This window comes from Kogia breviceps, chromosome 8 (genome assembly GCF_026419965.1).
Source record: "Kogia breviceps isolate mKogBre1 chromosome 8, mKogBre1 haplotype 1, whole genome shotgun sequence".
In the NCBI taxonomy this organism is placed as follows: domain Eukaryota; kingdom Metazoa; phylum Chordata; class Mammalia; order Artiodactyla; family Physeteridae; genus Kogia; species Kogia breviceps.
Window position 1 is genome coordinate 20,955,847 of NC_081317.1, and position 23,010 is coordinate 20,978,856.

Sequence of the window (23,010 nt, forward strand, 5' to 3'; positions counted from 1 at the left end):
CTGCAGGGTGACAGTGACCGGCTCCTGGTCCTGTTCAACGTTGCTAACTCCCGAGGCTGCAGAATCCAAGAGGACTGGCTGCTCCTTAGAGGAGGAGCTCACATGTCCAGCGTGCCGGGCAAGAACTGAAGGTTGAGTAAGACTTTCGCAGAAGAAAGGGGTGATGGCAGAGGAGCGGGTGGAAGGAGAGGGCATCCTGGGCAGGGGGGAGGGGAGGAGCAGGCCCAGTGCAGAGACGCGGGAGTGGGGTAACAGCACGAGCCAGCCTCCATGGGGAGGGTGTGGAGCTTTATCAGAAGGGCTTCGGAGAGCCATGGACGGGGTAATGATAGAATAAGATGTGCATTTAGTGAGATTTTCCCAGGAGGCAGTGGAGGATGGACTAGTAGAGGCAAGAAGACCACTCAGGTTGCTTTTAAGTGATCCTGGGGCAAGTGGTATGGGCTGACCAAGCTGGTGGCAGCAAGCAGAAAGGGAAGGGGAGAGAGTCAAGGGTTATTAAGGCGGGTAGAATTATCCAATGATGGAAACACAGTGGAGGATGAGAGAGGAATGGGGGAGAGGGAGGACGGAGGTCATAGAAAATGTCAGGTTTCTGGCTTGGGCAACACGGTGGATACAGGTGCCATTACCTTAGGAAGAAATACGGGTGGGACCTGGGTCGAGGAGCCTTTCTCAGCTGCGGCTCCACTAGAAAAGTAAGCACTGTTGCCCTCAGGCCTCCACCGTCTGGAAGGAATGAGCGTCTCTCCCCTGATCTAGAATGGCACTAGTTCTCCTTAGAACTGAGAAAACAGGCACTGGGGTTGCATTCTTCATTCTGCGGTTCAGACAAAGAGCCCCGGTTGAAAAAGGTTTCGATAATGTAGGTCTGCTTATGCTCAGGCCATGGGAGGGGATGAAATCGCCCTGACAAAGTGTATAAAATTGAATCAGTATAAATGACAGAGTCAAGGGACGAGGCGCCCGAGAATCTAGACGCAGCGAACCTGAGACGCAGCGAACAAATCAGGAGACAGTGACACCTTAAGTCCTCATGGAAGCCAAGGAGAAGGTAACTTCAGACAGAAGAGGCTGGCCAAGCTGTTTCCCACAGCGGGTGGCTGTACCACTGGTGATGCTAGAGAGGATTCTTGGGGTACATGTGGGCAAACACTTTTAACTTTAGTAGTTATGTATTGTTATCTCTATGTACTGCAAGTAATCCAGCATTTATGTAGTAATATAAATAACCGTAGCTAACAGTTACTATTTTTTGACAGTTACTAGGTACTGGCCATTGTTCTAAGTGCTGTATATGTATCAATATTCTTACTTAATCCTCACCACAATCCTACAAGCTAGATATTATTGTTATCCCCTTTTTAAAGATGAAGAAAGTGAGGCACAGAGAGGTCAAATAACTTGCCCAAGGTCACAGAACTAGTAAGAGGCACAGCTGGAATTTGAACCTGAGGGGTTTGACTCCAGGAACCCTGCTTTAAAAAAAAGGATTTATTTCTGGCTTTTTAAAAATTCAAGTAAAAGAAAAGGATCAATTTCAAGAAAATAGCAAATAAATAATAGAACAAGTGGACTCAGCTATCACAAAATTGTTAAGGAGGCACACGAATGACTGACACTTGGGAAACAGTGCCCTGGCTGCATTGTTACATAGGGGAGAAATGCGTGATAGTGAACTGTACATAGTCTGCACATGTCCTGAGACTACAGACAAAAGGAAACATCTAGATAATGCTGTTCCCTGCCTATGGGGAGGTCCAATTGCATCCTTTCAATTCTGGGCCATTATCCTAGGGACAGACAACAAACCACAAATATCGTATTAACTGTTAACTGTCAAAAAGGTTATTTGTTATTGGTGGGCGTTAGATTCGTTAATAATGTCTTAAAAGATTCACTGGGTTCTTTAAATTTGACCAAACTCTTACACATTATCACCATACTTAAGTGTATTAGAAATGTGCTAAATTACTTCCATGACCGCATTTTGAACATTTCAACAGCTGAGTACATTGTAAATACTCGGGCAGGAATTTTGATTTCTCATCCTTATTTCTTTGGGATCCCATGAGTAATACAGGAAGCTTGTTTATTGCTGAAATATATCTTGCTTAATGTCTTTCATGTCTGTCCCTGGTGTCTTACCAGCAAAAATGGGAGTGAAAATGATCCCAAGCAGAGGAAGAAATCAAATAGGGAAACCGAAAGAAGAAACAGAAAAGGAAAAGTACTGGGGAAGGAAGATGGGCTGCACACCTTCTGGGGCTCCACGTCCTAATCTGGGAGAGGGCAAGAAAAAGGAGATGGAACAGACTGAAACAAGCCAAAAGGTATTGTTCCTGAGAGACGCCCTCAGGCACTGGGAAAGAATGTCTTGGCATCTAAGGGAGGGTGGGCGGGCACCAGGCCATTGACGCCTCTAGCTCTGTCCACCCTAAGTAATACATCCTTGCTGGTCCTTGCCTGCAGGTTCTCTCATTCTTTCAAGGTTTCGGTAGCACGCAGTTTCCGGAGCAATGCCACGAGGAGTATTTGTCCTCAGGCCTAGAAGGCCATGTGCTACCCCAGGCCTTTTGGGGCCCTGGCTCAGTGTGCGCGTCTTGGGTACTTTCAGCATGATGGATCACATCTCAATCTGTATGTTGCAACTAAGTCTGCTGGGATCAACCATATTTCCACAGATCTACTCTCTGTATTAAAGGGAGAGACAAAATGTGTTGCTGTCTAGTAGATGCAAACAAGGCCACGTTAACAATTCAAATTTCACTGGTTCTTGCCATTACTGTTACAACTCACCATTCTTGCCTGAAAATGCTCCTTGGGTATTATCTAGAGGGTCTTACTTGTATTTGTCAGCATCGTTACTCTCACCTCGCCTCAGGTCCTTCCTTTCAGCTTGACGATTCTGTGATTCTATAAGATTGGTAAGGAGGGTTGTGGAGTCTCTAGTACAAGAGACTTCTGTGTGTTTATTTTAAAGTCTGCCTTATAGAAAATTTCAAACATCTACAAAAAAACAGAGAAGGGTATAATGAATTCTCATGTACCCAATGATCTGCTTTAACAATTTATATACCATCTACACCTCCACCTTCTCTACCCCTCTGGATTATTCTGAAGAAGATTCTTAAATATTTTAGCATAGATCTCAAAAAGACAACTCATTTTTAAAAAATCTAGTGCAGGAGTTTTTAAACTTGGGTTTATATATGTAATGTTGCATGCAAATACGCATCTTCTTGAGAAAATGACCTACAGCTCTCATCAAATTTTTTAACTGGTTCAGGAGTCTATGATTTTTAAAATAATTGCTCTAAGCAAAACAATGAGAAGAGATTAAATTTGCTTTAGGGTCAATAATTGTGAATGAAACCTCTCATCTTTTCACCATTACCATCATTACACTCATTCTTAAGTATTTTTCAGAAACTTGTTTCCTAGGAATGATTTTAGCTATTGTATATAGAGAACAGTAAATTTCAACTTTAAAAGGTTTTAGGATTAAAAGCACTCTCCAAAAGCCATAAATACTAATTTAAAGAGCAGAAAAACATTAGAGGCACGTATACAATGGTCAATATACAATCACCATGAGAGCTTTCCAACTGGGCCCTCAGCCTGCCAAGTGAAGAAATCTATATCAGAGAACCAGGGGGAGAGTCAGTCAGAACTGATTTCACCAGAAGCATTAGCTCAGAGGCAGAGAATACAGGCACAGAACTGCTCAAAATGTCCCTACGTTTTGCAAAATATAAAGGATAACATACTTCCAGGAATGTGATGCTAAAATAAAAAAATTCAGAAACCATACATACTGCTGATTAAGTTAAAATTACTCAGTGATTTTAATAAAACAGACATAAAATATACATTAACATTTTCTTTATTTTCAAAAATCTGGGTTAAACAGGCAAGCTGCGTGTACATAAACCAAACCAAACAACACACCAACAACTTAAAAAAAAACAAAACAAAAAAACCCCAGAACCTTGCAAATTGTTAAGACTCTATTGGACTATCAACTAGAGGGTTGGACTAAATGAACAAGAAACCCTGATGCTCTATGACAGACAATTGATGCCGTATGTGCTTTCCCACTCGGGTGATCCCATGTGCACATACTTTTGTGTACATGTGCAGGCATCACTGGAGGAAGAAAGAAAAAGTTGAAAATGGTACAATAAAATAATTCAAGTTACTGACCATTTTCTCTGTCCTTCAGAATGATGTTTCCAGTGTTAAGAAATTATGGATGCCTCCTCTACATTAAAAAAAAAAAAAAAATCCAGAACAGTGAAAACATCAGGACAGTTTTATTGCTATCTTTTGGAACATATGGCTACATAGAAACTATTAAAAATTTCAATAAAAGCAAAGTGTTTCTTGTCTAAGTAGTTAAAGTGAACAGACTCTTGTTAGTCACAGCCAAGCAAGAGGAGACCCTGGGAAAGGTTATAATTGGAGCTTATCCAGAAGAGGCTCCTTCCATCTGCAAGAGGTTTGCTATGCTTCAGAAGGAAAAACAAAGCAAACGCAAAGCAACCCATTCACTTTTCCATTTCTGAATTTAAAGCAAACATTCTGGTGTTGTTGAAATTTTAATTTCCAGTTTAAATTGTCATGACCACTTGGGGCACAGACAAAACCTTTATATGACCAGGAAGGAACTGAGCAAGGCCAATGACACTCAGTGTTCCTGTGTGTTTTCAAGTCTGTCCGGTGCAAGCAAATGAAAACCAAAAGAAAGCAACCCAGCTTTAGTTCTAACACTGATAACCGTAGACCCTGGAAGGAAGTAATTTAGTGGGTTTTTTTGGTTTTTGTTTGTTTGTTTTACTGCTTTTATTCCCTTACTATCTGAATTTAAACACAGTTCCATAAAACTTCAAGTATAGCTAAGGAAAGCACCTCACTGCCCCCAGCCAGCTTCCCACTGTTGAAACTGAACTCTTCTGGCATTTGTATTCTGAAACAAGTTTCATTTCTCCTGATCTCTTGTTAAAACAGATTTTATCTTCTGTAATTTTCTAATTTTGCACCTGTTGTTAGTTCCGAGTTTGGGAAGAGTGGAGAAGCACACAGGATGGCCTCCACAAGCTCTGGTCTAGGCTATCAGACACCAGGACGAATGTGGGGACCCCTTGCCTTTTCTCACTTGGAAGCAAGGGACTCTTTCAGGATAGTGTTTTAAATGGTAGTGGGGAAAACAGCAATTTAAATTTTATTTGTAGAAAAAAGTATCTGAATTTTCTATTTTTACTATAATGATCATGCATCACTTCAGTAATAAAAATAAACACAATGCTGTGAGGTGGCAATTGTTTTTAGGTACATTTTCTTGTATTAGTTCAGCCCATTTTAAGTGAGGACTTTGGGCATTTTGGGATATTGTGGCTTCTGGCCATATTATCTATTTAAAAGCATACATCTTTCTTCCAGTGGGTAATGATCTGATACCGCACAGTCCCTTGAAATTATATTCTACAACAACAAAATTTAACCAAGCTTTGTAGGTTGCAGTATAAGTTATCTTTATAAGAATAGTACATGGTTTATTTCAATGCTTGTCATAACTAAAAATATTTTCCATATCTTTACACATAAAATGTGTATCAAATTCCAGAGTCACAACTTCTCCCCTCAGAATTCTCCATCGTTTCCTGGCATTTGGTGCCATAGAGTAGAAGTCTGGAGCCAGAGTGTTGTTTTCTGATAGGCAACTTATTACTGTTTGACTGAATGCCTACAGGATTTTTCATTCTTTGTCCTTGGTAGTTTAAAATTTTGCCAGGAGGTGATTAGGTACAAGTCTCTTTCACTTGTTTTGTTTTTTTTTCTTTTTTTGGCCTGGAATGCAGTGAGGCCTTTCAATCTAAATACACAGATTTTCGTTTTGTCAGGGAAGATTTCATTTTTATAGTCTAATGATATTTTTCTCAATATACTCCTTCCATCAGGAAAGCAAATGTCAGTATTGTTAGCTAATGTTCTGTCTTCCAAATCCATTATCTTTCCCCTATTTTCATCTCCTGTTTCTTTTGAAAGAACGATAGGAAGAAAATCTCATTTGTCCTTCACACTGATTTTTTTTTTTTTTTGGCCACATCCTGCAGCATGCGGGATTACTTCCCCAACCAGGGATCGAACCCATGCCCCCTGAAGTGGAAGCGCAGAGTCTTAACCACTGGACTGCCAGGGAAGTTCCACACTGAGTTTTTTATAAGCATCTGTATTGTTCTTTTCTACTTCCAATGTGGATTTTAATCTGCTATTGTGTTTTTAGCTTCCTTGAAATCCTTCTTTCTAGTTTATCTTCTTTTTCATTTTATTCCGTTGCCTTTTTCTCTTAATCCATTCCCATTTAAGATAACATACTATTACTGCATAGAAGCAATTCTTCTGTTCCTTCAATTATGACAAAGAGAATCCTAAAATTTTCTTGTTTCTTGCAGTAGACTACTTTCAGCTGTTCTGGAAGCTGTTCATTTTCCTTCATTCAGTCACTTTTTTTTTTAATGCCACATTTGTTTTCTCTATACTCATCCTTAAATGTGGTCCTTTCTCCTCAAACCCAGTAGTTGCCTTTCATTATGCTATCTGTCCACTTGTCAAATCCCTTTTTTGGATGCACAGGTTGAGGGTAAGAAGATGTGCATATTTCCAAGTCCAGTTTCTAGTTTAACACTTTTCTATTGAAGTGGCATCCTTCTCCTTTCTATTGTCTGGTTTCCTGGATCTCTGATCCAACACCATACATGAAAAATCACAATATTTGCATTTTCTGCTACTTGCTTATTTATTGTTTTTGTCCTCACCTAAAGGGCATTTTTCTCAGAATGCACTATGCCTCCAATAGATCCTCTCTGCCTGCTGCTCACATTTTAGCCCTAGAACTTGGAGCTGGACTGAATGAAGAGGAGGTGGGTGGGGAGATGGGAGAGAGGGTGGGATAGAGAAGTTTTTCACTTTATAGTGTGGCATCTGGTTAAGAGAAAGGATAAGCCAGTAATTTTTCTGGCACCAGAGCTCTGAGTAAGGAGACTGACATGGTTAATGAGAACAAGTATTAAATATCTTTCAGATTTTCTATTTCACAGAACCTGTTTCATGAAGCAAAGCGAAAGAAAACAGTGAGCTACAACCTGAAAGGTTTTGTCTCACTCCACTTCCAAGTGCCTTGTAAATTGTATCGATTCCTTCTAGATTCTAGAATTGAGAGGTAGCCTTCTTCTGGTTCTATATGAGTGTTTTTCTTGGAAGGCAGGAACTCAATGGGGGCCTTCTGCCAGACAGCTCCATTAATTAATTTTTTAAAATCCAAATCTTCCAGCTATGGTCTGGAGGAAAGATTCTGGATTAATTTTCTAGTCCTGAATCTACTACTTACTGTCTTGCTGACCTTGGATGGGCCCTTTAATATCTCTGGGCTTCGATTTTCTTATTGGTAAAATGGGGGATTTTGATTAGGCTGTCTCAGAGTTACCTATAACCTCTTATTTTTTAAGCCTCAAAACAAAAAACTCCCCATGCCCTGATAAAGGAAAGAATAGAAAACAAATGACTAAATAAGTATATTTTGCTAAGAGGTTGCTTTAGCCTAAAGATTATAAAAATCCTCTGACATCAAAATTTAAAAGTGAAAGCAAAAACCCTGAGCATGTAATTGTGATGTAGGCTAGGAAGTCCTTTACATTTTAAGCAATGATACCCATTCAAAACAGGTGCAGTTTGTAAATGACTTGACTTTTATTAGAATAAACTGGCATGACCATCTGCCCTTTAAGGTAGACAATAGATAATACAAGTTATTTATTGGATAAACACAGAAGGTTCTCAGAAGGTTCTCAGTAGGCAGAAAATGTTATACTCATTCATAGAAAACCACCAGGCTTTCCAGGAGCTATTGAATTATATCAATATATTGAATTAGTAAGAGAGTACATATAAGATATGACACAGTATGGTTTGAGAAATGAAATATTTCCCAAACAAATGGAAACTGTTTAATTTTTTAAAAGCTCTGTGATAAATGGACCTCTTTGGGCCTGAAGAAGGCAGTTTAGTTTAATGCATTGAGCACTGTATTTGGAGTCAGAAGACCTGGGTTCAAACTTAAGTTTTCCAACTTATTAGCTCTGTGAGACTTTGGGAAATTTACTCAACTTCTCTGAGCCTTGGTTTCTCAATAAGTAAAATGGGAATAATTAGACCTACCTTGCAGAGCTGTTGTGAGAATTAAATGAGAATATGAGGAAGCTGTGCGAAAGCACTTACCACAGTGTTAGTCAAATCTGAATCTTCTAGAAACTAGAAACTTATTTGAAAAAATCAGTAACAGTAACTACAGTTAAATGGAAATTAATTAAATCAGTTATACTGACCATAAAATATTTTGGAGCCCATTCTTAGTGGGGGAGAGGGATCTATCTAATTGCTTTTAATAGTAATGGAAGCAATATGCATCTACATATAATCCAGTGATTTTTTTTGGTCTTAATAAGTATTTCCTGAAATTATTAACTTCCATATGAACTGTACTAGATAAACAATAAAGTACTTTAATTGAGCATAAAAATCTGATTCTGATCAACAGTTAAAACATAGGGGGCTTCCCTGGTGGCGCAGTGGTTGAGAGCCCGCCTGCCAATGCGGGGGACACGGGTTCGTGCCCCGGTCCGGGAGGATCCCACGTGCCGCGGAGCGGCTGGGCCCGTGAGCCATGGCCGCTGAGCCTGCGCGTCCGGAGCCTGTGCTCCGCAACGGGAGAGGCCCCAACAGTGAGAGGCCCGCGTACCGCAAGAAAACCCAAAAAAACCAAAAAAAAAAAAAAAAAATAGGGAACCTCTCTGGATTTCTTGGGCTATAAAGAAATAGAAGTACTCAAAATCATCATCAAAATAGGCAAACTTTGCCAGAATGATGGGCAGCCTCCCTCATAGGAGTTTTGGGAAATCCTATGATGTCAGGATACATGGATACAGAACACATAGGAATTTCCAGAGATAAGCTAGTTTTTCATTCCCCACAGCCTCCTCTTCTTTCAGAAAGGGAGTTCAGCCTTAGGTCATCACCAATCTCGCCCTCCACTCCTGTTTTTGCTTAGGTGATAATTTATATGAAAAAACACAACAAAGATTTTTACCTAAGAACTTTGCCTAAACAACTGAATGTTTTTCTCTTAAAACAGAGCATTAAAAATTCACCCCAAAAGTAAAAGCATTTAAAGATATACATGAATTTGAAACTTTTAATGCATTCTTTGGTTCAGGGCTGCGCTACGCAGCCTGTTGTGGCCTCTCCCGTTGCGGAGCACAGGCTCCGGACGGGCAGGCTCAGCAGCCATGGCTCACAGGCCCAGCCGCTCCGCGGCATGTGGGATCTTCCCAGACAGGGGCATGCCCATGTCCCCTGCATTGGTAGGCGGACTCTCAACCACTGCGCCACCAGGGAAGCCCAGGGCTGTTTGTTAACAGTTTCTCAATATGTATGGGTCTTAACTTAGACTAAATTGGAGCGCCTGTAGAGAAAATAAGGTAACTCTTCTTTGAGATCTTCATCGTTTGCATTTCTTGCTGCCTAAAGTTAACTGGTTACTAGCTCAAGAACCCACTGTTAGCAATCCAGATTTCAATAGGAGCAACAAAGTGATGCTTGTTTGATAAGAGTAATATTTAAACATAAATATTTGTTTATTTAAGTGGTAACAATGTGGTTAGTGTTAGCCTAACCTGAGAAAAATAACTTTCTGCTGCCTATAGAGATAGCAAAATAATTTAAGGAGCTGTCAAACTTAAAATTTCAAGAAAATTGTTATTCCTAAAGCAAGCGTTCCAATATAGCAAGAAGCACTCAGGAGATTCAGTATATGATCTTGAGGAATTAGGAATTTTGCCTTCTAGTTTTGCCACTTCCTAACTACATGGCCTTGAGGAATTGCAGAAATGTAACATTATTCACTTTGGAGATGATCTTTTCTGACGATCTCCTTTCACAGCTGAGGAAAGTGAGATCAGCATTTACCAAGTGAGTAGAGAAGGTGCTGCCAGCGTGGTAATCTTCCTTCTATAGCTAGAGGCTTCCGCTTCTACAGGAGGATTATTTTGTCTAGATCTTCTCCACAGCTGTCTATGAACATGCTGATAGGGTGGGTATAGCACGATGCTTTTAATGAGGTTGAATTAAAATAAAAATCAGAGTAACAGAGTTTCACATTTCTATAAACATTTATCAGTCAGGGCAGATTAATACAGCATATAATCCAAGGAAAGCTGGGAAATGCCACATGACGGAGGAGACCATTTCTTTCACAACTTTGGTTAGGTTTTCCTATAATACTCCCCTTTGCAAACACACTAAACCATGGGAAAACTTTCTCATAACGCCTCTCAGGGCTTCTCTATGCTGTAATTGTTTTTGCTTATATCTGAGGTATCAGGGCTTGGAGGTGCTGGAGGTAGACTTTATGGGTATAAGTGTGACCACATTGTCAGGTTTGCTTTCCTCTTCAAGTTTAACAGTTTAAAGGAGAGAGAATCTCCATAATGGAAGGAATAAGTGGTATAGTGCAGATTAGGTGAATAATATTATTACTCTTACCAAAGGTTGTAACTAAAATAACTAAGATTTATTGCATAAATAATACTATGTGCCTGGTGCTGTGCTAAAGCCTTTACATTTCATTGAATCATACCCTTCAAGCTGATGCCCCCATCATCTCTGCTGGAATAAACTTCCAAGGGGAGACTGGCTAAATTTTGGGGAGGAGGTACCAGGCGAGCAGGGCTTCCTTTAGAGCAGGTGCAGAAGGTGCTGGGGGCAAGAGCTCACCCAAAGGACACCCTGGGTCGTCCCATAACACCTACAGCACTACCATTCCTGAGGCAGAGCCACGGCCACTTGAGGCTCGGTGAATGTGCAAGTTCCCGGTATTCATTCCTACTTCTGAATGCAAAAAACACTAAAGGTAAGTGAAGAAAACACTCTTAACCTCCCCGTTTCTTCTCTTGGGAATCTCCTTTCTCCTGGCTTAGGCCAAGAGTAGAAAACCCTGGAGTCCCCAGAGGGTATGGTTTACAGCTGGCCGAAAAGACAGAACAACTGCCTTAGCTCTGAAGCCCAACAAGAGCTAGCTACTCTGCCCCCCTTCAGATCCTCTGAGCATGGACACAGCCATATAGATGGATAGGTGCTTCACCATATTAGCAGGTTTACTAGGTGTTATCACATATAAACTTAAAGTGTGTGTGCACATACACACATACACATATACACACAAATATATAATAGACAAAGTACCTATACGGTGGGTGGCACAGGAGGCATGTAATGAACCACATTTAGGATGCTGAGATATGATTCCTTTCTTCCATCAGGTATCACTGGAGATTCTACCTCCTCACTTTGATTATAATCATTCACTTCAGAACTCTGAGGGTTGAAAGTCCATCAAATAGGTGATAAGTGACAAACCTGAGGCAGAGATCGTTATTCAGCTGATAAAAAGCCACTATCAACAGAAAGATTACAGCCTCTGGATCAGTTATTGCTACTTTTGGAAACGTTAAAATCTGAAAAGATCCCGGTGATATCTAATGGCAATTTCTTCTTGAATCTATTTAAAATAAAAATGGAGGTTTTATTAATTAAGCTGCAGGCCCAGCCTGATAGTTCACATAGGTTATATTTCTGTTTAAGTGCAGTACTGACAAGAAAAACAACCATGTGCTTTCCTCAAACAAAATTTCCTTTGGGTGTTCACCCACTAAAGGAAACTGTACCTCGTGTTTTGTGTCTCTTTTAAGCAAAACCTTAAAACCCCTATAGGAAACTACAACAGAACAGTGTGCAATATCAAGTCATAACACTGCTTATTAAATATTACCTGTTATTTATATACAGATGGAGACATTCCAAAGTTAATCTATATTCAGGAAAGATCAACTAGTAAGCCAAATATATGTGCAGGAACTAAAAAGGGAGCAACATTAAACCTTAAGGCAGCATTGGTTGAGTCTTCTCTGGTAAAGGAAGTAGTATATATTTCAATGACCAGTGAATGATTTTTTAAAACAATTAAAATAAATACTAAAATAATGTTTTGAAAAAGAAATAGGGCTGATTTTAGTACTCCTACAAAATGAATGTATACTAGACTTTCAATTGTGGATTGGAAAACATACACAGGAACAAAATGGTATGAAGTTGTGGCAGTCTTTCCTCAAATACAAAATAAAGATTCCCTAGAAATTATCATTATTATTAATTAGTCCTCTTTGGGCTCCCTTTTCACTTATTCAGAGCAGTTATGATAACATTCTGTTAATGTTTGAATGACAAGTGGTCAGGTGCAATCTCACCTGAGTGGAATGATTTCAAACTGCACTGATAACCTATCATCATGGTCTGATTTTTCAACTATGCCCTTGTTGCTGGGTTTGCTTACCTGGTAGGTTGCCTACATCCTCGTGTCCCAAGCACTGGTGCCAACCTAAAATGATGAGATCTCTTGTGGCTGAAAGAGTCATACTTTGACAAACATATTTCAAAACTCTTTAATAAACACATTTTGGAATTTGTTTTCTTTGCAGCTTGTTTTGTTGGATTTTCCTGGTTACGCCTGAAAATTACTTTCAGTTGTTTTACAGTCCAATGCTATATGCTGACAGAACAACTGTATGACACAAAGAACAGATGAAAAAAAAATACCTCTAAAATATGTTCAAACGAAAATAGCTTTCACATGACACTGAGAAAGAAAACGTAGGCACTTCTGCTTCAGGAGGTTTTTCACGTTTTGATCGCAGACCGCTTTTCCAAGACACTTTCTCTCACTACTGGAAATTCCCGCATGGTACAAACCATCTAGTTCATTGGAAACCTTGTTCTCACAAGCACCGTTTGGTGCATTACTCTTTTCTCATAAAAGTGTCTCCACTGATGCAGAGGTCAAGTTCCTCCCAGTGCTGAGAGCAGTCCCCACCTTCCTATCAGCATGACGGAGCGTGCTTCCATCAAGCCACACTGCTTGCTCTGCAGGACCAAGTTATCCATCAACAAAACATAAGCAGGAGTGCCAGGTGCAATTTTTCTCCTGGAAATAGTTAACATGTCTGCCTCTCTCTTCCTAGTTCCTCACTGTGAGTGTAATTCCACAAAGTGTTTATAACATTCTAAAGCTACTAGGCTACTGGGATTTTTTTTTTTTTAATGACTACTTAAACAGTTTTCTTCCCCCTTCCCTTTTTTTTTTTTTTTTTTTTGAGAAAATCTGTGCTAAAAAGGCACTAGATAAAATGAACTTCCTCACTCTTGTGTATGTAGTACTTTATACAGTGCATTAGACTCTATAATTTAACAAAGGTGACACACATCTGGATAAAATATCCTAAATATTCATCTACTTTCAGTTAAAAAAAAACAAACCCAAAGTCAAAGAAATAGGAAGTCCCACTGACAGAGACCAACCTGACCATGAAGTCACTGCCATCCCTGCCTCCTCAGAGCTCTGGCCCTGGCTGCAGGGGGAGCGCCCGCCTGCCAGGGTGTGTTGGGTGGTGGCTGGCACCCAGGGGAGACTCACTGGCAGCAGCTGTGGGAGCCAAGCCTCCGGGAGACCTGAGTAAATGAGACGAAGGTGAAGTTCTCACAGTTTTCCAGCTTGACCTTCTTGGCTAAGTTCGGGACAATTCCCCGAAGAGACCTCAGTCCCATCCTCTGTTCCTCGTACCACACGCTGCCCATGTCTGCAGCCTCCTTCCTGGCAGTAAGGTAGAAAGGGGACTTGGCCTCCATCTGGGTGGGTGGTCGGTGGATGTACATGTACTTGTAGAGGAGGCAGTAAGGGCACTGTTTGTGTCCCCTGGAATGCTCGTGGTAGATCTTCCCGTGGCACACTCGAGTGGAACCACTCCGACTCTCCCGCTTGACACTGTCTGTCCGGGCAAAATAGGGCTGGTTCTGTGGGTCTTTGAGCAGCTCGATGTCACCATACATCAGATCAGCATGCTCCTGCAGCGTCCGCATATTCAGGTATTGGCTGTTGTACTTGACCACGGTGGACAGAAGGGTGATGGGGCTGTCATCCCCCAGACACCCTGCCTGCCACATCTCTTCCTCATCAGAGAGGGAGAAGTAGACGATGTTGCGAGAACGGGCACCTGACATCCCTGCCTTACTCAGCACCCACAGCTTCTCCTTGAGCTTCTTGGTGGAGGAGCTGAAGGTGCTGCTGGTGATGGAGAAGCCCACGCCCGCGTTCTTCAGGATGCGGTCCAGGCCTCGGCGGATGGCGTGGAGCGACGTGGCCAGGAAGTCTGAGCCGTCGCTCTTCTTAACAGTGACATAAAAGTTCTCGAGCAGCTCGTTCAGCTTCACTGCAGGGATCTCAAATGAGACAAACACTGAGGTTACACATCTGTGGACACCCAAGTAGCCAGACCCCTCCTTCCTTCTCCTGAATCTCACTAGGGGCTGTATTTTGGACAGCCCTCTAGAGGGCTGCCTTCTTAGCATGATATAGTGGAAAAAACAGTGAATTTCATGCTGGAAGATCTAGGTTCCACACTGGGCTCCATCCACTTAGTCCCTTTAAACTGCAGTGTTCTAAGCAAACAGGACGGGAGAAAATCATCATACCTTCTCAAAGAATTATTGTAATGCTTAAATAAAGTAGTGGATGTGAAAGGGTTTGTAAATAGTAATGAACACACATACACACAACATATATATTTGTGTGTGTGTGTATATATATATGTAATTATTATTTTTATTATTGGCCTTGTAACTTTCACTATTCCTCTCTGGAAAGCCCTTTCGTCTCTTTTCTAGCAAATCATTTCCTTCCCTCCCTGTCAATAAAATTCAGCCATCCTCTTTGAAGAATTCCTGAACTAAACTTATCAAACTCTGAATCATTACGACATTAATTTCCCTGATCTCTGCATGTACTTGGTGCTGTAGGGAAAGATGACTCACATGTCCATTTTGCACAGCAAGTTAATGCCCCTTGATGTTTCATTTGAATTTATCTGAATAAGTCTGGAAATATTTCTGACTTAACGATCGATAGGGTTTCAATGTCACTATTTGTTCAAAAGATATGGAAGACTTAATGATTATACTGACAATTAGAGACTACTCCTTATTTAGGCATGGCAGGAGAAGGAAGGCTGGTGGATAAGAAAGCTTTACTTTCAAGAGGGAGCCATAAAGATAAAACCAGACCTCACTCATAGTCAATTTAGGTTGAATACACATTCTAGGACAAAAGATAGTCTCAATAAGAGATGTTTTAAAAGTAGAAACTGTACAGGTAACACTCATTCTTCTAATAGCCCTTGGGTCAAAGAAGAAATTAAAAACCGAATTATAGATTAAAAATGAGGCAAACTGGGCTTCCCTGGGGGTGCAGTGGTTGAGAGTCTGCCTGCTGATGCAGGGGACACGGGTTCGTGCCCCGGTCCGGGAAGATCCCACATGCCGCGGAGCGGCTGGGCCCGTGAGCCGTGGCCACTGAGCCTGTGCGTCCGGAGTCTGTGCTCCGCAACGGGAGAAGCCACAACAGTGAGAGGCCCGCATACCGAAAAAAAAAAAAGGAGGCAAACTGAAAACATTACTTATCAAAATGTATGAGGTGTTGCCAAATATACTCCAATAACACTACAGTCTTAAATGCCTTTGTTAGAAACTTTATTAAAAATAAGTGAACACTATTCAACACAAAAGACTAGAAAAAGTAAATCAAATTCAAAAACAGTAGAGTGAATCAATAAAAATAAAACAAATTAATGAACTGGAAAAGATATAAATTGGTATAGATAAAAAATGAAAATATGTAATCTGTGAAAAGACCTATAAAGTTGACAAACTTCTAGCAAATATGACAGAAAGAAAGAGAAAGAAGAGGAAAGGAAATATACATATAAACAATATTAGGAATGAGAAAGACTATACAGAAAATTAATAAAGAATATGAAAGAATATCATAAACTTTATGCATATTAATTTGAAAATATAAATATAATCTGAACAATTTTCTAGCAAAATATAAATCACCAAAGTTTGTTCAATAAGAGGTAAGAGATCTGAAGAGCCCCAAACAAGAGAAGAGAATGAAATGATTGTCAAAGATGTATGTCACTCATAAAGAGATGGCATTATGGAGTTGACTCAGCTTTTCTTTTGTATGTAAACAGTTTTGGAGCACGGGAAAAATAAGCGTTCTTCATTTTTTTCTAATCCAAATCTGATAGATATTATACCAAAGACGCAAGAGGGAGGCAATATGGGGATATATGTATATGTATAACTGATTCACTTTGTTATAAAGTAGAAACTAACACACCATTGTAAAGCAATTATACTCCAATAAAGATGTTAAAAAAAAGTATATGAATATAAATGTAAACTCCCCTAAGTAAAGCACTAGTGATTTCGTTTTGCCCAGCACCAATGTAAAACAAAATGTACACATGTTAGAGCCATGCAAGCAAGGGCATGGCTCTGATATACACAAGTAGCAGTTAACATGGTACCAGCAAAATGAGGGCTGCCTATATTATCAAATTCAGGACTGCAGGAAAGCAATCTACATCAAGACCAGTAGGGATTATCAGAGTGTAAGGATGACTCAATCGTAATAAATACTTCAATAAAATTGAGTTATTTATATATTAAGGAGAAATAATATGAAGTTGATAATTACTGAAAAATTATTTGAAAGAATATGCTATCCACTTCAAATTTTCAAAAATGCAAATTAAATTTAGATTGGAAGAAAAAATATCCTCTTACTATGATGAACAGTATTTTACAGACATGAACTATAAAAATTACACTCAAGATGAATCAAAACTACAATGAGGTATCACCTCACACCAGTCAGAATGGCCATCACCAAAAACTCTAGAAACAATAAATGCTGGAGAGGGTGTGGAGAAAAGGGAACACTCTTGCACTGTTGGTGGGAATGTAAATTGATACAGCCACTATGGAGAACAGTATGGAGGTTCCTTAAAAAACTACAAATAGAACTACCATACAACCCAGCAATCCCACTACTGGGCATATATCCTGAGAAAACCATAATTCAAAAAGAGTCATGTACCACAGTGTTCACTGCAGCTCTATTTACAATAACCAGGACATGGAAGCAACCTAAGTGTCCATCGACAGATGAATGTATAAAGAAGATATGGCACATACATACAATGGAATATTACTCAGCCATAAAAAGGAACGAAATTGTTATTTATAGTGAGGCGGATGGACCTAGAGTCTGTCATACAGAGTGAAGTAAGTCAGAAAGAGAAAAACAAATACCATATGCTAACACATATATATGGAATCTAAAAAAGAAAAAGATTCTGAAGAACATAGGGGCCGGATGGGAATAAAGATGCAGATGTAGAGAATGGACTTGAGGACACGGGGAGGGGGAAGGGTAAGCTGGGACAAAGTGAGAGAGTGGCATGGACATATATACACTACCAAATATAAAATAGCTAGTGGGAAGCAGCAGCATAGCACAGGGAGATCAGCTCGGTGCTTTGTGTCCACCTAGAAGGGTGGGATAGGGAGGGTGGGAGGGAGACACAAGCGGGAGGAAATATGGGGATATATGTATATGTATAGCTGATTCACTTTGTTATAAAGCAGAAACTAACACACCATTGTAAAGTAATTATATTCCAATAAAGATGTTTAAAAATATTACACCAAGATGAAAACATTAGAATCTTTTTTATGAAGTCAGGAATAGGATGAGAATGATGAATATCATTGCTATTATACAACAATGTTCTGAAGATTCTGGCCAACCAAGGAAGACAAGAAAAAGAAATTACACACACACACACGTATGTATGTATATATGCATATAGGAAAGGAAAAACACAAAACAATTGTTTTCTGATAATCTAATTGTTGGTCTAGGAAATTCCAAGAGATTCAGTCGAAAAGCCATCAGAAAGAATAGGGTGGCTGCATACAAAATATAAAAAGCGATAGTTTTCTTACATACCAGTAAAAACCAGTTAATATAACTTCCCAATAACCATGACACCCAAAACTCATCTGGTTTCAGATTTTTATGCTGTCACTTGCAACTCCCTACTTGCAGGTGTTACCTCTTTGTATTAGCTGGGACTTGTGTGGTTCCAAGAGAGAGACCAAACTTGAAAAAGCCTTGGCAAAGAGGGATATCAGAAATAGTGGATTTCAGGGCCATCAGGGCTCCACCTCTCACCTCTGCGTCTCTGTACAGAGCTGCTTTTTTTTTTTTTTTTTTTTTTTTAATATTCCTTTTTTTTTTTTTTTTTAAGATTATTTATTTATTTTTTGGCTGTGTTGGGTCTTCGTTTCTGTGCGAGGGCTTTCTCTAGTTGCGGCGAGCGGGGACCACTCTTCATCGCGGTGCGCGGGCCTCTCACTATCGCGGCCTGCCCTCCTGTGGGGCACAGGCTCCAGACGCACAGGCTCAGTAGTCGTGGCTCACGGGCCCAGCCGCTCCGCGGCATGCGGGATCTTCCCGGACTGGGGCACGAACCCGCGTCCCCTGCATCGGCAGGCAGACTCCCAACCACTGCGCCACCAGGGAAGCCCCAGAGCTGCTTTCTTTATGTAGCCACTTAGCACTCCCCAAGGGTTATATCTTACAGCTTCAGGTACTGGCAAGAGTCCAACTCTCATTTTCAGTAGAAAAAAAGTCTGAAGGAAGGATTCTGATTGGCCCACTCCTGATCCAAACAACCAACCAAAAGGTGGGTCACTGTACTAACATAATGGCTTCTGCAGTAACCATGGGGATTGTTAGGAGAAGAATGGTTCCTTAAATAAGGGGTGCTGAGCAGAAAATCCTACTGCCTTAGTGTTTAAAAACAAAACAAAACAAAACGAAACAACTAACCTCTGATAGCTTCCTTTTGCCCTTCAGATAAATTCCAAACTGTTTACCTTGTATGCAAGCCTTTACAATCTGCTTCTACCCTATGGTAGATTGTTTACAAAGACAGCCACAACCATCTCTCCCCTCCCGGTTCTTACACCCCTTTGCAATGTGACTCTGCTGCTCCTCCCATCAGGAAGTAGAATCTATTTTCCCACCCTTGGAATCGCGGCTGGCCATGAATTAATTTGGCCAATAGAATGTGGTAGAAATAACAATGTGTGAATTCCAAACCTAGGCCTCAAGGGGTTCTGCTTTCATCTTACAGGTTTGCCTCCATTGTCCTAGTACATGACGTTGCCACGTAAGGAAGCCCAGTTAGACCTCAGGAACATGTGACTCAGAGACAAGCTGCCTCCCATCTAATATACAGATGACTGTACCCACATGAGTATCCCAAGTGAGAGCAGTAGAAGAACCACTTCTAGCTGAGAAAACCCCATATCATCATGAGCAAATAAAATGAATGTTCTGTTAAGCCACTAAGTTTTGGGGTGGTTTGTTATGCAGCAACAGATAACTGATACACACCCTATTTCTCTAGATTAATCTTTTGTTCTCTTTATACTCTGTTTTCCAGCTTCACTGAACTTTGTGCCATTCGTAGAAACCACAGAGCTCTTTCATGCTTCCAAGTCTTTGCATATGCTATTTCCTCTGCCTAGAATGTTTTTTCTTCTAAACTTCTCTATTTGGAAAACCTCTATTCCTGTTTCAGATCTAGCTCAAATTCTGCTGTCTATATAGAAGGCTTCTCCAGCTTCCCTAAGCAAAGTTACTCTCTCACCTGGGATCCCAAGGCACTTAATTTAAATTTTATTATGGCCCTCTCCATATTTCACAGCCTTTTATCTATTTATATGTCTGTCTCTCAAAGCGGACTGAAAGCTTCCTGAATGCAAGAATGACATCTCATACATGACTGGTTCTTCATGCTGAAGACCCTACCAGAAGGCCTGAAATGTATCATAGATACCCAATGAACTGATAAACATGGGTTAAAGCAATGAATTAACCCTGGAGTCAGGAGAACCAAGCTGACTTAGGGTGCAGAACATTTCTCTTGATTATACCACAAGTTTCAAAGAAAAATCACAGCAAAAGCAATTCCTGAAGAAATGTCAAGTCACAAAATTTATATTCTTTGTACACAAGAAACTGTTCATTCTGGCCTATGTTGCTTGCCTCAGTTTTCTCAGACTGAGTTTTGGTTGATAATTATTCCTCCAGGTCTTAAATTGTTATGAAGACATTGCAGGAAAGTATTTTCCTTCATGAGCCACTCTGGACATCAAATTCACCATGGATTACAAATTGGGCTTTTTTTTTTTTTTAATTGGCTGCACCGGGTCTTAGTTGTAGCACACAGGATATTTAGTTGCAGCATGCATGTGGGATCTAGTTCCCTGACCAGGGATCGAACCCGGGCCCCCTGCATTGGGAGCGCAGAGTCTTAACCGCTGGACCACCAGGGAAGTCCCCAAACTGGGCTTTCTTGATGTGAAAATGACCAAAGAGAAATAAGAGGTTGTCATGGGGCAGATGACTCCAGGTGGGAAAGAGCAGTATAAGAAGACTGACTTGCTTGGCAAATCCCAAAGTTCTGGAACTATGTAGTAATCCTTGGCAACTGAAAGGATTAGACAAGTAAAACCAAGAGTTACTTTGGGGAATGCCTCAAACTCCCCTTTGTGATAATCTTGACTAGGGGATGAAGAAAGTGGAGAAAATGCTTGTGAACTACAAGTACTCTAATAGGAAAAAAAAAAAGAATCTTGAAGTAACCACTGATGACAATAAAAATGACTTCATTTTTGCAGTTACTAAATTTCACTTTATTGAGAAAGACAGGTATTGAACTTCAAGATGCTCTATTTTCTGAGTGAGGCTAAGGAATATGTAAATCAATGAGATAGCAACTTTGAGGGAGATGTATCAGTGAGGATTAGGTCACACTTATGAAGAAAAAAATACCACGTGGAACACACATAGTAGATCACAGAGTGATGAGAGTGTGAGACTGGTAGGGTACACTCTGCTTATTTAGATGACATTTTGAAGTCTGATTTGACTCTTTGCTTTCCTCCTTGAAAAAATAACTAAATTTGAGGTTTACCAGCTGCCAAACCATGATAAACAGCTGTAACCTAGCTTGTTTGCTGCTAGCTATATCTATCTTTAAAGACACACTTAGACTAAAAATACCTTGCACTGAGACCAAAAGGTGAGATTAAGACTATGGACCTTGATGCCACAGTTCCTTCTTCTAACTAAATACTGGCTAATGCTCTAAGAGACTGGCCTCTTTCTTAAGAATTTAATCATTAAAAATATTTAAGTGGCCCATGTGAGACAGAGGATTGAAATATATCTTCTTCCTCATCCATTATTCCTCCAAACAACACAGGAGAAACTAGAAGTGATGATAAGGCACACCCAACTGGACAATCGAGACAGTTTCACCCCCTGAGATGTATATGTTACCTATGCCATGAAGGTTATGGGGAAATGGGGCACTTTTCATGGATTCCTGCGGGGAAATGTAAAGTTTCCCAGTAATGGACAACTGTCTTCATAGTGACTTCACAAAGTCTGGAAGACAAGATCCTCTGACCTAGAAAAGGTTAAGGTTGGGGGCTTCCCTGGTGGCGCAGTGGTTGGGGGTCCACCTGCTGATGCAGGGGACAGGGGTTCGTGCCCCAGTCCGGGAGGATCCCACGTGCCGCGGGGCGGCTGGGCCCGTGAGCCATGGCCACTGAGCCTGTGCTCCGCAACGGGAGAGGCCACAGCGGTGAGAGGCCCGTGTACCGAAAAAGGAAAAAAAAAAAAAAAAAAAAAAGAAAAGGTTAAGGTTAGGGGTTAAAGACATGGTGATGAGGGTCTATGAGAACAGATGAATTTTAAAATGAATTTTAAAATTATTATTAATAAAGGTGAAATTGTTACATTTTAATAGATTTATTTGCTTTTTTATTGTGGTAAAATATACATAATATAAAATTTACCATCTTAACCATTTATAAGTGTACCATCCAGTGTCATTAAGTACATTCACAATGTTGTGCAACCATCATCACTACTCATTTCCAGAACTTTTTCATCATTCCAAGCAGAAACTGTACTCATTATACAATAACTCTACATTTCTTCCCCCTGCCAGCCCCTGATAACCTCTATTATACTTTCTGTCTCTATGAGCTTGCCTGTTCTAGGTACCTCACATAAATGGAATCATACATATTTGCTCTTTTGTGTCTGACTTATTTTACTTAGTATAACACTTTCAAGGTTCAGCCATGCTGTAAGCATGTATCAGTACTTCATTTCTTTTCATTGACAAATAATATTCCATTGTATGGATATGCCACATTTTGTTTATCCATTCATCTGCTGATGGACATTTGGGTTGTTTGTACATTTTGGCTATGGTGAATAATGCTACAACAAATATTTGTGTACATGTTTTTGTATAGATATATGTTTTAAATTTTCTTGAGTATATGCCTATGAATGGAATTGCTGGGTGAGAGTAACCCTATGTTTAACTTTTGGGGAACTGCCAGACTTTCCAAAGCAGTTGCATCATTTTGCATTCCCACCAGAAATGTATGAGGGTTCCAACTTCTCCACATCCTCACCAACACTTGTTATTATCTGTTTTTCTTATCCTAGTCTTCCTACTGAATGTGAAGTAGAATCTCATGTGGTTTTGTCTTGCATTTCCCTGCGGTCTAATGAGCAGCTTTTCACATGTTTATTTTCGTCATAATAATGGTTTAATGTCCTTGTCTGCTAATTCTAAAATCTGTGTCAGTTCTGGGTTGGTTTTGATTGATTCATTCTTTAAGTGATATATTGATATTTTCTTGCTCCTTTGCATGTCTGAAAATTTTTGTTTAGTTGCCAGAGATTGTGAATTTTATTTCTTGGGTTCTGGATATTCTTATATTCCTATAAACATTCTTAAGGTTTGTTCTGGGACATAGTTAAGTTACTTGAAAACTGACCCTTCTGGGTCTTGCTTTTTCTTAATTAAAAAAAAACCTGAGATATAATTATCATAT

At 40.1% G+C, this 23,010-nt stretch overlaps 1 protein-coding gene across 2 annotated transcripts in view; it reads right to left on the bottom strand.

Moving 5' to 3' along the window:
* Positions 1–12,508: 12,508 nt before the first annotated feature.
* KIAA1958 (KIAA1958 ortholog) overlaps positions 12,509–23,010 on the bottom strand; it is a 168,900-nt gene continuing 158,398 nt past the window's right edge. For both annotated transcript variants that reach the window (XM_067040931.1, XM_067040932.1), the window contains one exon: positions 12,509–14,385. In XM_067040931.1, coding sequence (XP_066897032.1) covers positions 13,579–14,385 — 807 coding nt within the window. In that variant the 3' untranslated portion in view covers positions 12,509–13,578. The remainder of the gene's footprint in view (positions 14,386–23,010) is intronic.